This window comes from Rhinopithecus bieti, unplaced genomic scaffold (genome assembly GCF_001698545.2).
Source record: "Rhinopithecus bieti isolate Rb0 unplaced genomic scaffold, ASM169854v2 scaffold_5333, whole genome shotgun sequence".
Lineage (NCBI taxonomy): Eukaryota > Metazoa > Chordata > Mammalia > Primates > Cercopithecidae > Rhinopithecus > Rhinopithecus bieti.
Window position 1 is genome coordinate 191,056 of NW_016804678.1, and position 14,444 is coordinate 205,499.

The 14,444-nt window shown below is 42.9% G+C and overlaps 1 protein-coding gene and 1 long non-coding RNA gene across 7 annotated transcripts in view; one reads left to right on the top strand and one right to left on the bottom strand.

Annotated features, from left to right (window-relative positions):
- The window catches only part of ALDH1L1 (aldehyde dehydrogenase 1 family member L1), an 87,977-nt gene extending 75,800 nt beyond the window's left edge, over nt 1–12,177 (bottom strand). For 2 of the 6 annotated variants that reach the window (XM_017869877.1, XM_017869872.1), the window contains exon 1: nt 11,800–12,177. In XM_017869877.1, the coding sequence (XP_017725366.1) occupies nt 11,800–11,806 (7 nt within the window). In that variant the 5' untranslated portion in view covers nt 11,807–12,177. Of the gene's footprint in view, nt 1–10,539; nt 10,741–11,301; nt 11,707–11,799 lie in introns of those variants that run through there. The other 4 variants (XM_017869878.1, XM_017869873.1, XM_017869875.1 and 1 more) reach the window with 4 other exon arrangements.
- The window catches only part of LOC108528193 (uncharacterized), a 29,573-nt gene continuing 25,956 nt past the window's right edge, over nt 10,828–14,444 (top strand). The window contains exon 1 of the long non-coding RNA XR_001885068.1: nt 10,828–11,370. This is a non-coding gene — a long non-coding RNA (uncharacterized LOC108528193). The remainder of the gene's footprint in view (nt 11,371–14,444) is intronic.

The following is a 14,444-nucleotide window of genomic DNA, read 5'->3' on the forward strand; positions in this document are numbered from 1 at the left end:
TAACAAATAATTATTCTTGCTGCACTATATACAAATAATTAAGCCAAGTATAATAAAGCAAACCAGTCCTACCATAAATTGTCTTTTAATAAAAATAGGAAACTGAAAAGTAAAAATTATGTTTCAAAACTGTAGCATACCTGTTGGTAAATTCTAGTCTTGCCTAATGTTTTTCAATTTTTATTATCTTCTACAGTTTAAATTATATCTGTTACAGAAATCAACTCCTGGATACATCACACTCAGGTCAAAGCCTAAAAGAGCTAAGAAAGCAACCCCTAGCAGCCCAGAAAATGTCCTATTAATGTAAAAAAAAAAAAAAAGAAAAAAAAAAAAAGAAATCTTAAGCTAAAATCATAAAAGTTAAGTAACTAAGTAAAATGACTCATTTTACTCAGTCTCAACCCTACCTCACCAAATACTTTTTGTTGTTTCTACCTCTCCTTTTAAGCCAACTATTAAAACCTTTTTTAATGAAAATTATTTACTATGACACCCTCGCGGGAATGGCTGTACTATTTGCAGTAGCACTGTGTACCCTCAGAGTGGAATCCTGGACAGAGAATCTCAATTACTGTAGCATTCTGCTTAAGTATTATCCTCATAGCAGGAATAACAGTTACTAACAAAAAATAACACATGGGTCTTTCCAAACATGCACCTCTGCCTGTCATTAAAAGAAAAAAAAAAAGTTGCTTCTGTCTCAGGCCTACTAAAAAACGCTGCTGAAAAGCCTAGGACTAATGTTTTACTCTGTTTAATTAACCTTTTTCAAAAATTTTTAACCGACAGAATCATGGCCATTTCGCAGACAACTACCCCAAAACATTGACAAATGGTGTTGCTCCTGCAGTCAAACCAAGACCAAAACACTCTCTGCCCCGCATCAGCAGGAAGTAGCCAGAAAGAACAGGTCCCCCCTTGTTTTTTATACCCATAGGGTCTGGAATGACAGAGCAGGAGCACTGTCATCTCAGACAAATAGCGCCACTTTAAATTCCAGCTCCCTTTCTAGCCTCATGCGTTTCAAGGAAATCACTTCTCTTCTAACTACAAGCAGCCAGAAAGAGCTGACAGCAAAACACAGATAAGACAGCTGGGATACAGAGGGAAGTCGGGGGAAAGTCTCTTGGGTAACTGCCAGGCTTCACCCTCATAAAATGGGCCCCAGTAAAACAGTGGGCCTTAATAATAAGGAATAAGCACATTCCTTTTCCTTCAGGGACACTAAGATAGGAAAGCTAAAAGCAGACTCTTGGTTGGGCGCGGCGATGGCTCATGCCTGTAATCTCAGCACTTTGGGAAGCTGAGGCAGGCGGATCACGAGGTCAGGAGATCGAGACCATCCTGGCTAACACAGTGAAACCCCACCTCTACTAAAAATATGAAAAATTAGCCAGGTGTGGTGGTGCATGCCTGTAGTCCCAGCTACTCAGGAGGCTGAGGCAGGAGAATCACTTGAACCCTGGAGGTGGAGGTTGCAGTGAGCCGAGATGGCATCATTGCACTCCAGCCTGGTGACAGAGCAAGACTCTGTCTCAATAAATAAATAAGTAAAAGCGGACTGGGGGACTATACCTGCACTTCAGGAAAAATGTATGAAAACAGGTGCACAACTCTCCCTCCCAGGTAGGCACAACCAAGAGACACAGAAGCAGTCCAAGCCTCTGATAAACTCTCCCACCCTGAATCCTTAAAAACTCTTAGTCTGTAAGAGAGTGTGCCTCTGACCTAACTCAGTCAGAAGCTCCTCTCGGGTTTGTTTTCTCTTAAATAAATGTCTTAGCTGGCAAGTCAGCTTTTGTATTTTTTTCCTCTTTCTTTAATTCTTACAGTTCTCACACTTAGAATTGGAGAAAATCCCCTTCTGTTTTGGCTGGAGGCAAGGAAAGCAGTCATTTTTTTTTTTCTCAAGAAATCTACCCTCATAGAAACTATTATACCAGAACCTAAGTGAATGGACACCCAGGGCCTAACTAACCTAAGTGATGAGGAAACCCCAATCCAGCCCCTCTAGCCTTTCTCATCACCTAAAAGGGACAGGAGTGAGAAACACCTGTGAAGGTCACAGCCCAGGGGCGCAGGCTCGCTGAAACACTAAGACCTAATTGTAGGACTGTAAAACACTTCCCCCAACCAAAACACCTTACCCCTACACCCACAGGGCTCCAGTATAGTAAGGGGATTACGGATAAGAGAACTGCAAGCCAGAGCCTATTTAAGGAGTCTCTAGGAAAATCCAAAGACAGTAGGGTAGACAAAAACAAGAAGATGAAGAGAGAAAATTATATCCTCTGACACCCACAGCTATAGCAAATAGTAAACACATTCTAACTCCTAGACAGGTAAATATCAAACCTCACACTAAAGGCCTATCTACCTCAGTACCTTTCACCCAATACATTGTATCTGATTTTCCACAAAACAATTACAAGATATATAAAAGACAAAAACACAGTTTGCAAAGATGAAACAAGCACCTAAACCAGAATCAGATATAGAAGCAATGTTGAAATTTTCAGATGGAAAATTTTAAATGATAATTAAAATGCTAAGAGCTCTAATGGAAAATGTAGAGAACATGTAAGAACAAATTGGTCACGTAAGCAGAGAGATGGAAACTAAGAAAAAAATCAAAAAAATTCTAGAAATAAAAACCCTGTGATAAATGCGAAGAATATCTTTAATAGGTTTATCAATAGACTGGATACAACTGAGGAAATAATCAATGAGATGGATGAAATATCAATAGAAACTTCCCAAACTGAAATGCAAAGAGAAAAATAGAATAAAAAAGACAAAACAGAATATCCAAGAATGGTGGGACAATTGCAATAGGTGTAAATCCTTGTAATAGGGATATCAGATGGAATAAAAAAAAAGAGAGGAAAAGAGAAAGGAATAGTAAAAATATTTGAAGTGATAATGACTGAGAATTTTCCAAAATTAAAGATAGACACCAAACCAAGATCCAGGCAGCTCAGAGGAAACCAAATAGGATAAAGATGATCCCCGACCCCAAAATCTATACTTAGGCATATCATATTCAAACTGCAAAAAATAGAAGACAAAGAGAAAATCTTCAGTGAAGCCAGGGAGAGGCAGGGCAGGACATCCCTATAGAGGGAGAGAGATGAGGATTACATCATACTTCTCTTCATAAACCATGCAATCAGGAATAGAATAGAAAGAAATATTTAAAGAATTGAAACATTCCATCAACTTAGAACTAACTAGATTCCATCTGTATGCAGTAAAATTGTCCTTCAAAAGTGGAGGAGAAAGACTTCTCAAACAAAAATCGAAGGAATTTGTCACCAGTAAACTGCCTTACAAGATATGTTAAAAGAAGTTATTCAGAAGAAAAGGAAAATTGAACAAGTCAGAAACTCAGATCAACATACAAAAGAGTATTAGAAAGAAATAAAGGTGAAATGAATTTTTTTCTTATTCTTAAGCTGAGAGATAACAATTTGTTCAAAATAATAATTGCAACAATGTGTTCAGTGATCATAGCTTATGGATAAGTGAAATGAATGACAGCAGTAATAATAAGGCATGGGAGGGAGGAATCAGGAATACTCTGCAATAAGGCCCTTACACTACCCATAAAGTGTACGGTGTTATTTGAAAGCAGACTTAAATTAGTTTTAAGTGTATATTGCAAACTGTAAGTCAACCACTAAAAAAGCAACAACAAAAAAGTAAAATTGATATGCTAAGAGAGAAAAGAAAATGGAATCATACAAAATGCTCAGTTAAGATCAGAAAAGGCAGAAAAAAGTGTGGAAGAAAAATGAAACAAAGGGCAAATAGAAAACAATAGTAAATATGGTAGCTATTAATCCAACTATATCAAAAATCACTTTAAATATCAATGGTCTGAATATACCAATTAAAACGTGACAGAGTGAATAAAGAATCATGACCTAACTATATGTTGTCTACAAGAAACCCATTTCGACATAAAAACCAGATAGATTAAAAACAAAGGGATGGAGAAAGATATATCCTGCTACCACTAATCAAAAGAAATATGGAGTTGTTCTATTAACTTCAAATAAGGCAGACTTCAGAGAAAGGAAAATTATTAGGAATAAAGAGGAGCACTACACAATGGTAAAGGGGTCAATTATCCCAGCAGACCTAATACTCCTCAATGTATATGTGCCTAACAATGGAGCGCTAAAATGTGTAAAGCAAAAACTGATAGAATTCCAAGGAGAAATAGATGAATCCACTATTATTACAGTTGGAGACATCAACACCTCTCTGTCAGTCCCCATCCATTTTTTTTGAGGCAGAGTTTTGCTCTTGTTGCCCAGGCTGGAGTGCAGTGGTGTGATCTCGGCTCACCGCAACCCCCACCTCCCGGGTTCAAGCAGTTCTCCTGCCTCAGCCTTCCGAGTAGCTAGGATTACAGGCATGTGCCACCACACCCGGCTAATTTTGTATTTTTAGTAGAGACGGGGTTTCTCCACGTTTGTCAGGCTGGTCTCGAACTCCTGACCTCAGGTGATCTGCTCGCCTCAGCCTCCTAAAGTGCTGGGATTACAGGCATGAGCCACCGCACCTGGCCAGTCCCCACTAACTGATAGATCCAGCAGGTTGGAAATCAGTAAGGACATAGTTGAATTGAATAGCACCATCAATTAAGTGTATCTAATTGGCATTTATAGAATACTTCATCCAACAACAGCAGAATACACATTCTTCTCAAGCTCACATAGAATATTCATCAAGACAGACCACATTCTGTGCCATAAAACACACAACAACAAATATCAATTATTTCTATGATGGAGAGTACTTGGATCACAACAGAATCACTAGAAATCAATAACAGAAAGAACTCTGACAAACATTTTAAAAATGGAAACTAAATGACACACTTCTAAACAACATGTAAACAGACCAAAGAATACATCTCAAGAAAAAATTTAAAATATTTCAAACTAAATTAAAATGAAAATATAACATCAAAATTTATGGGATGCTGCTAAAGTAGTGTTTAGAGAGAAATTTAGAGCACTGAATGCATATATTGTTAAAGAAGAAAGAGCTAAAAGCAAGCTTCCAAATTAGGAAACTAGAAAAAGAAGAGCAAATTAAATCCAAAATAAGCAGAAGAAAGGAAATAATAAAAACTACAGCAGGACCTGTGAAATTGAAAACACGTTGTCAATAGGGAAAATCAATAAAACCTAAAGTTGGTTCCTTGAAAAGATGAATAAAATTGATACACCTCTAGCCAGGTTAACTAAGAAGACGAAGGGAGAAGACTCAAATTACTAATATCAAAAATGAAAGAAGGGCCATCAATACTGATCCTATGGTCATTAAAAGGATAATAAAGTACTAGTATGAATAACTCTATATCAACAAATTTGGTAAGTGAAATGAAATGAAACAATTCCTTGAAAGCACAATGTTCCAAAACTCACACAAAGAGAAATAGATAGGCTGAATAGGCCTATACTGATTAAAGAACAGGAGCCTATAACCAGTAGCCTTCCAAAATAGAAAGCACTAGAGTTAATGAATATGACCAAACATTTAGGAAAGAAACTATGCCAATTCTCTATGGTCTCTTTCAAAAAATAGAAGTAGAGGAAATTCTCTAATTCTCTCGGGCCAGAATTACCATAGTACCAAAACCAGAAACATGACAAGAAAGGAAACTAACAGACCAATATTTATCATAAACAAAGACGTTAAAATCCTCAAAAAAAATCAGCAATTAAATCCAACAATGTTTAAAAAGAATTATGCATAACCACCACATGGGATTTATTCTAGGTTAAACATTTGAAAATCAATTAATGTAACCCATCACATGAATAGGCTAAGGAAGAATTATATGATCACATCAATAGACCCAGAAAATGCATTTGACAAAAATCTAACATCCATTTATGAAAAGAGCTTTCAGCAAACTAGTAATAAATGGAAACTTAACTTGATAAAGAAGATCTATGAAAAACCTACAGCTAACATCATACTTAATGGAGAGAAATTGGAAGATTTTCCCCTAAGATCAGAAATAAGGCAAGGATGTTCCCTTTCACCTTTCCTATTCAACATTATACTGGAAGTCCTGGCTAATGTAATTAGAAAAGAAAAGAAAATGAAAAGTCTGTAGCTTGGAAAGGAAGAAATAAATTGTCCTTGTTCTCAAAAAACGTAATTGGCTATGTGGAAAATGCCAACAAAGCAACAGAAAACTGGAAATAATAAGTTATTCTACCAAAGTTGCTGGATGTAAAGTTATGGTTAATATATAAAAATCTATTACTTTCTTATATACTGGCAATAAGCAACTGGAATTTGAGATTAAAAACACAAAACCATTTACATTAGCACCAAAAAGTGAATTACTTATACATAAATCTAGAATATGTCAGGATCTATGTGAGAATAACCATAATTGATGAAAACATAAAAATATGTATAAATAAATGAAGAGATATTACATGTTCATGGATAGAGAAACTCAATACTGTCCAGATGTCAGTTCTTTCCAACTTTATCTATAGATTCAATGCAATCCCAATCAAAACCCCAGCAGTTATTTGTGGATATCAACAAACTGATTCTCAAGTTTATATGGAGAGACAAAAGGCCTGGAATAGTAAACACAATATTGAAGAAGAACGAAGTTAGAGGACTGATACTGTCTGTCCCCAGTACTTTACTATAAAGCTACAGTAATCAAGAGAGTGTGGTATTGGCAGAATAATAGCCAGATAGACCAATGGAACAGAATAGAGAGCTCAGAAGTAAACTCACATCAATACAGTCAACTGATCTTTGACAAAGAGACAAAGGCAAGACAATGGAGAAAATCTGCATTGCACAAAATCACACCAAAATCTGCTGATGTTTATAGCATCTTTATTTGTAACTGCCAAAACTTGGATTTGACTTTTTAGATACAACAACAGCACAATTCATGGAGGAAAAAAAATGGTACATTAGACTTCATTAAAATTTAAAACTTCTGCTCTGCAAAAGACACTGTTAAGAGAATGAAAAGACAAGCCATGGTTGGGGAGAAAAGACATCTGTTAAAGCACTTATCCAAAATAGACAAAGAACTATTAAAACTCAACAGTAAAACAAACAACCCACTTTTAAGATGGGCAAAGTAAATTAACAGACACCTCACAGAAGAAGATATACAGATGGCAGATAAGCATTTAAAAAGATGCTCAACACTGTAAGTCATTACAGATTGCAAATTAAAATATAACAATGAGACACTACTATATGCACATTAGAAGAGTTAAATTCAGAGCACTAACAACAAATGCTGACAAGGCTGTGGAGCAACAGGAACTCTCATGTATTACTGGTAGAAATGAAAAATGATGCCACCACTATGGAAAAAGGTTTGGTAGTTTCTTATAACCCAAAACATACTTTTACCATATGATCCATCAATCACTCTTGACATTTACTCAAATAAGAAGAAAACTAATGTCCACACAAAAACCTGCACACAAATGTTGATAGCAGCTTTATTTGCTGCTAAAACTTGGAAGCAACCAAGATATCCTTTAGTATATGAATAGAGAAATAAACTGTGGTACATTCACATTCATACAACAGAATGTAAGTCAGTGATCAAAAGAAATGAATTATCAAGTCACAGAAAGACATGGAGGACGCTTAAATGCATTTTGCTAAGTGAAAGAAGCCAGTCTGGAAAGGCTACATACCACATGATTCACACATACTATATGACATTCTAGAAAAGGCAAAACTACAAAGGCAGTAACCAGTGTTTGCCAGGGATAGGTAGGGGGGTTTGGGGGTGGATAGGTAGAGCATAGCAGAGTTTTAGGGCAGTGAAACTATTCTCTATGATACCGTAACGCTGGATACACATCATTATATGTTTGTCCAAAACCATAGAATGTACAGCACCAAGAGGGAATTCTAACGTAAATTATGGACTTTCATTAATAACATTGTATCAATATCGGCTCACCAAGTATAACAAAATTGGCCAGGCCTGGTGGCTCACACCTGTAATCCCAGCACTTTGGGAAGCCAGGGCGGTCCGATCATTTGAGGCCAGGAGTTCAAAACCAGCCTGGCTAACATAGTAAAACCCTGTCTCTACTATTATAAAAATACAATAATTAGTTGGGCATGGTGGTGCACCTGTAATCCCAGCTACTCGAGAGGCTGAGGCACAAGAATTGTTTGAACCCGGGAGGCAGAGACTACAGTGAGCTGAGATTGTGCCACTGCATTCCACCCTAGGCAACAGAGCAAGACTGTGTCAAAAAGGAAAAAAAAAAGGCATAACAAAAATATCATCTCAATGCACGATGTTAAAAATAGGGGAGGCCAGGCCTAGTGGTTCATGCCTGTAATCCCAGCACTTTGGGAGGCCAAGGCAGAAGATGACTTGAGCCCTTGAGTTCAAGACCAGCCTGGGCAACAAAGTGAGACCCATCTCTACAAAAAAATTTTAAAATTAGCCAGGCGTGGTTGTGCATGCCTGTAGTCCCACTACTTGGGAGGCTGAGGCATGAGAATCACTTGAGCCCAGGAGTTCAAGGCTGCAGTATGCTGTGTTCGTGCCACTGCACTCTAGCCTGGGCAACAAAGTGAGACCCTGTCTCAAAAAAACAGAAAAAAAAAAAAAAAAAATGAAAGGAAAAGAATAGAAAGAGAAATAGGAGGAAGTATGCAGGGAGGGACAGACTGAGAATATGGGAACTCGGCACTCGGTCCTCAATTTTTCTGTAAACCTAAAAGTGCTCTAAAAATGTCTATTAATTGAAATAAATGAATATTTATTTATATATAGAATATTTAATCTATAGTTCACATCGTACTCCCAAATGCAGTCCAATCGGGTTAAAAATTAATACTTGAAAATCAAATATAAGAAGAAAACATTAAATTATTAGAAAATATTGGTAAATATTGGATTATACAAACCTGACACTGTCAAAACACCCCAACAAGTAACAAACCACAATAATTTTGTAAGGCTTAAGTTTGTGTGTGTGTGTGTGTGTGTATGTGTGTGCATGTGTGTGTTTATTTGCAGGGTAAAATCCTAGAAGAATTTACACTGAAATGTTGAAAATCACTGGGTAAAGGGTTTTGGGTTTCAGAGGTTTTTGACGACTGTAATTGTTTTGTTTTCTTAACAGAATGTTCTTTTGTACGTTGCACATGATTACTTCTGAAAATAAATAAATAAATAAATAAATAAATAAATAAATAAAAGAGTATGTCGTTCCCCCCCTGCAGGGAGGCAGAGTCCAGGTGACCACCAAGGGGCTGTTGTCACAGTCCAGGGAAAGCGAGCATGACAGACACAGAAGCCTAGGGAGGGGCCTCAGTCAGGCTTGCCCTTTGGCCCCAGAAAGAGCAGGTGCCTCCAGGGAGAGGGGCTGGAAAGAGCCCAGAGAGCCCCTTGTGGGCCCTATGGACGGCCTCCAGGCCTCTGCCTCCTCCCCCCATCATTGTTGCTCAATGTCTTTTCACTTGGTGGTGTGGAGACATTGGGAGGCTTCCTAGGCCTTCCAACCCTCCTACCCAATTCCCAGCCCAGGCCTGGCTCTCCAGGACCCAGCTTCTAGTCCCTGTGAGGCTGGGCCACCCTGCAGGACTGCAGCTCTGGGCCCTCTGTTCTGGTGCTGGGGTCCTGGGGCCTATGAACGCAGCTCTAGCACCGAGCAGAGGCTCGGCCCAGAGGCCAGCATTCCGCTGCAAGGTGTCTCACTTCCCCGTTGCCCTTTGGAGAGCCCAAGGCTGACCCCTCTCCTGCACTCAGCCTTTTTGGTCTGGCACTTGGCAGGGAGGCCACTTTGTCCCTTGGGGGTCATGCTCTACCCGCTTTCTCTCCCACAGCCCTCGGAACAGGCAACAGGACCCATCCAGAGACCTGACCCTCTGGACCTTAGGCCTCAGGCCAACCCTGAGTAAATCCATCTTTGAGCCTCAGTCTCCTTTTCTCTATAAGGGACGCCACACCATTGTCTCCCCCCATGGCCGTGAGAGTTAACGCTAACAAGAACACAGCAGCCGGCGGAGAGTGACAGCTCACGCCTATAACCCCAGCACTTTGGGAGGCTGATCACGAGGTCAAGCAATCAAGACCAACCTGGCCCACATAGTAAAACCTCGTCTCTGCCAAAAATACAAAAATTAGCTGGGTGTGGTGGCACTTGCCTGTAGTCCCAGCTACTCCAGAGGCAGAGGCAGGAGAATTACTTGAACCCGGGAGGCGAAGGTTGCATTGAGCCGAGATCCTGCCACTGCTCTCCAGCCTGGGCGACAGAGCGAGACTCTGTCACAAACAAACAAACAAACAAACAGCAGCCAACATTCTCCGAGGGTTTCCTAGGGCCAGGCGCGGGGCAACCTCATGTAATTCTCATGTAACCTTGGGAGGCAGCCACTACTGTTCATTGCCCCTCCGATTTTAGAGACAAGAAACTAAGATTCAGAACACAAGAAACTTGCCCAAGGTCAAGGAGAAGTGGAGGCGTGGGGAGGAAGCAAAGTCACCTGACACCAGTGTCCAAGCCTCCAAGTCTGAGACTCCTGATTAAATTCCGTCTCCGTCTGCACTTTGGGAAGATTCTTTCCTCTCCTAGGCAAGTGCCCGCGGGGCCTGAGCTCTTGATAGCGGGGCCCCAGGAGCCACGTTGTCGGGTCTGCTATCCGGCCTTCCTCTGCACACGACCGCCCACTTGAGCGCAGTGGCTGGAGCTGGGACTACAGCGCAGCCCCTGAGCGCGCACGCGGACCCCTCCAATCACAAGAGGCCCTCGTGCCAGGCCCCCAGATTTGGCCAATCAGGGAAGACGTTTCCCTGTCCCAGCATGGGGTCGAGGGACCCAGGAAACAGGTAGTCCCTAGTCACAAATCATCGTGTCACCTTCGGCTGGTCCCTGTCTCTTATCGAACCTCTGTTTTCTCTTCCATAAGCCGGACCAGTAGTGCCCACCCCACAGGATGGCGCCGGCTCCGTAAGGGCCCCACCACCGCGGCCGGCCAGATCCTCGGCGGGCCAGTCCTGGCGCTGCGGTCCTTTAGCCTGGTGACCCCTGGCCAGGTTCAGGCTCAATTGCTCCAAAGAACTCCGGACCCGTACCCCGAGCCCTGCGTCCCAGCGGCGAAGTTTATGGGCCCCGCAGGAGCCCTTGCGGTGAAAACCGAGTCCTGGAGCCCTCGGAGCCCCCGGAGCCGCGGGAGACCCCGGAGCCGCAGCCAGGGCAGCCTCCCTTCCACCCGGCGTCCGGCGCTTTCGAGAGAGCAGAAACTCACCGCGCGCAGGAGTTGGTGCGGGCGTCGCCGGCAGGTTAGACTTCTGTGAGCCGCAGCCCCGAAACTGGGGTTGGTGCCGACCCGTCCTGATAGCCAGGAGGTGGGACCGGTCCCCGCCAGTCCGCGAGCTCTGGTTAAGACCGGAGCCCGTGAGGGGTGGGGCGCGGGGCGGGCTGAGAGTCAGCCGAGTTGGGGCGGCGCTCACTGGTGGTGGGACTGTGGCGGGAGCTCCGCGCACCCTCTCCGGGCCGGTCTATAAATGCCATGTAAAAGCCTACCCCGCAGGGGCCTGCGCTCCTTCCCGCTTAGGTCAAGAAGACTTGCTGTGGACCCTTTTAGAATTCCCAGGGCTTTGAGAAGGCCCAAGCACCCAGAAAGGCTGGCAGTTCTGAGCACTGGCAAGGGTAAGTGGGCCAGAAGAGACCCTCGCCAAGCCGGTGACTCACTCACTCACTCACTCACTCACTCACTCTCACTCACTCTTGGTGGGCCAAGTACCTGCCATGTGCTATGAACACAGCAGAGCCAAACAAGACGCTGCCCTCCGGGAATTTGCAGCTCCTTGCAGAGGCGGCCCCTTAGACAGCAGCTGCGCATCCGGCTGGATAGCGGCGCTTCTGCCCGCCCAATGCCTACCCGCCTCTCCGAGAGAAAAACAGCCCCTGGTTTTCTCTCTGCAATTCCCCTTCTCCACTCTCTCTTCCACCCAGTCCTGGTGCCGCAGACCCCTCCCCCTGCTTCCCAGGGATCCTGGCCAGCCCCGTCTCAGGCAAGGCCATGTAGAATGCCGGGAGTGATAACGGCGTATTGTTCCTGACTGCAAGCCTGTGTCCAGGCGACTCCTTCTCCTGGAATGCCCTTCCCACCACACCTGCGGCCGCACTGCTCCGTGCCCTGCTAAGCCTCACTTCTTTTGAGGCGTCCCTCTTGCTGAGCCCTAGCCACCTGGCCCTCTGCTCAGTGCCTGAACACATCAGGCTTGCTGCAGCTCCTGCCTTTACCTCTCTATCTGTAGTGTTCTTTCAGAGCCTGCTCCCATATGGTATCACATATCAGATATCTGATGCAGAGCCTTAGAGAGGCTGTTCCAGGTCACACAAACTAAGGAAGTCCCTCAGCCACTCCCTGTCACATCACCCTGTTCTATTTCCTTCACAGCACTTAATTGTATATCTGATATTTCCTTGTTTCTTTGTTTGTTCATTATCTGTCTCTTCCACTAGACTGTAAGCTCTTTGAGGGCAGGAAATTTGCCAGATGTATTCACTGCTGCATCCCCAGTACACAGTGATGGCTTGTAGCAGTTGCTAAATAAATGTTTGTTGAATGGCTTGCTTAATGCATGTATTTTGCTCACGTAAGCCAGTATGGACACCCAGGATTGAGGTGGCCTGTGCCTGCCGATCCACAGGCCTGTTTTCAGGCACTGTCCCCTTGTTCTTTAAGCTCCAGCTTGCAGGTATCCCCGCTGTCCCTCATATCTGTGGAACTTCTCAACTCATAAAGTTTCCACGTGAGGTTCATCTTTGTCCAGACAACCCCTCCCATTCTTCAGGAAGTTCCTACTAAAATGCCATGACTTCAGGGAAACTTTCCCTAGCCTCAGCCTTACTAGGACAGATTCCTCCATTATGCGATCACAGAGAGGCCTGTAATTTTTCTTCATGAACCTCTCTCAACTGTTTTGTTGTTGTTGTTGTTGTTGTTGTTGTTTTTTGAGGTAGAGTCTCACTCTGTTGCCCAGACTGGAGTCCAATGGTGCAATCTTGGCTCACTGGACCCTCTGCCTCCTAGGTTCGAGTGATTCTCCTGCCTTAGCCTCCCGAGTAGCTGGGATTACAGGCATGCACCACCACACCTGGCTAATTTTTGTATTTTTAGTAGAGGTTTCACTGGGGTTTCACCATGTTGGCCAGGCTGGTCTCAAACTCCTGATGTCAGATGATCCACCTACCTCAACCTCCCAAAGTGCTGAGATCACATGCATGAGCCACTGCACCCGGCCTTCAACTGCAATTTTATCACTGTTTCTGGGATTGCTTGATTAACATGTCTCTGGACAATGATGGCAAAGACTAGCTTATTCTCCTGGGAAGTCCCCAGGGCCGAATGCATGCCCTGTGTGTGGAAGGTGCACCACGCAATCTGTAGGATAACTGACTGTCAGGGGTCTGCAGTGGGAAAGTGGTGTGTTCTGAGCTTGGGAGCTAAAATAGAGAAGGCAGATGGGCGACAGGAACTACTGAATCAATGGCTTGGAGGTTGGACACCCCAAAAAGATGTATTAGGAAATCAGAGAAGAATCCATACTCTTAGAGGTATGGAGCAGAAGAGGAGGGAAATTTAAGCAGAAACTGTTCTGAAACCATATGGTTTCAGAGTAGAAAATGTACCAGATGAACTAGGGGATCTGGTTAAGAAGATTGTTGAAGGTGCCTCCTCCTGGCTTCTTCTTGTTGCTTATACTAAAATGTAAGAGAAGGAACATAAGTCAAAAGAAGGATTGTTAAATAAAAAGGAACCAGAACCTGGGTTGTGAAAATGTCCAGCTTCTCCAGATGTCATCTGATGCTAAAACTAACAAATGGCTTCCAGGCAAAGAGCAAATGCAGCCCGGAGCCAGGAAGACGGCCTAAAGATGAAGCCAAGGGTATGGCCATGAGATCTTTTGTAAAATCTTCAAAGAGATCAAATGGACACCTCAGAATATTTTGTTAAATAGTAGGATTTCTAAGAAGCTTACAGTTGTCCTTGACAGCTGTCTCAGCAGAAGCCCAAGGGAGAGACAGGCTTTCCTCAAAGAGATGTGTGGGTTTGACAGTTGTCTAAAGGCATGAACCTCAGTGAGATCTACAGGAGACATGTAACATTTTTAAAAGAATTGTATTAGCAAAACAGTGTAGACTTAGACTGAAAGGGTCAGAGACAATATAAAATGAAAACAGATCTGCAGATTCCTCCAAATTCTGGGAGGAAGCAAGCTAAGAAACTACACAGATATGAACCTGGGCTACATTTCATGGAAAAGAAGGGATGACTTGCGGAACAGAACAAAAAACCCACAGGGTGGAGCCAAGACCATGGAGAATCACTCTGGGGCCAGAGTCAGACTAAGTACTATTCAAGGAACTTTCAGGACCTAC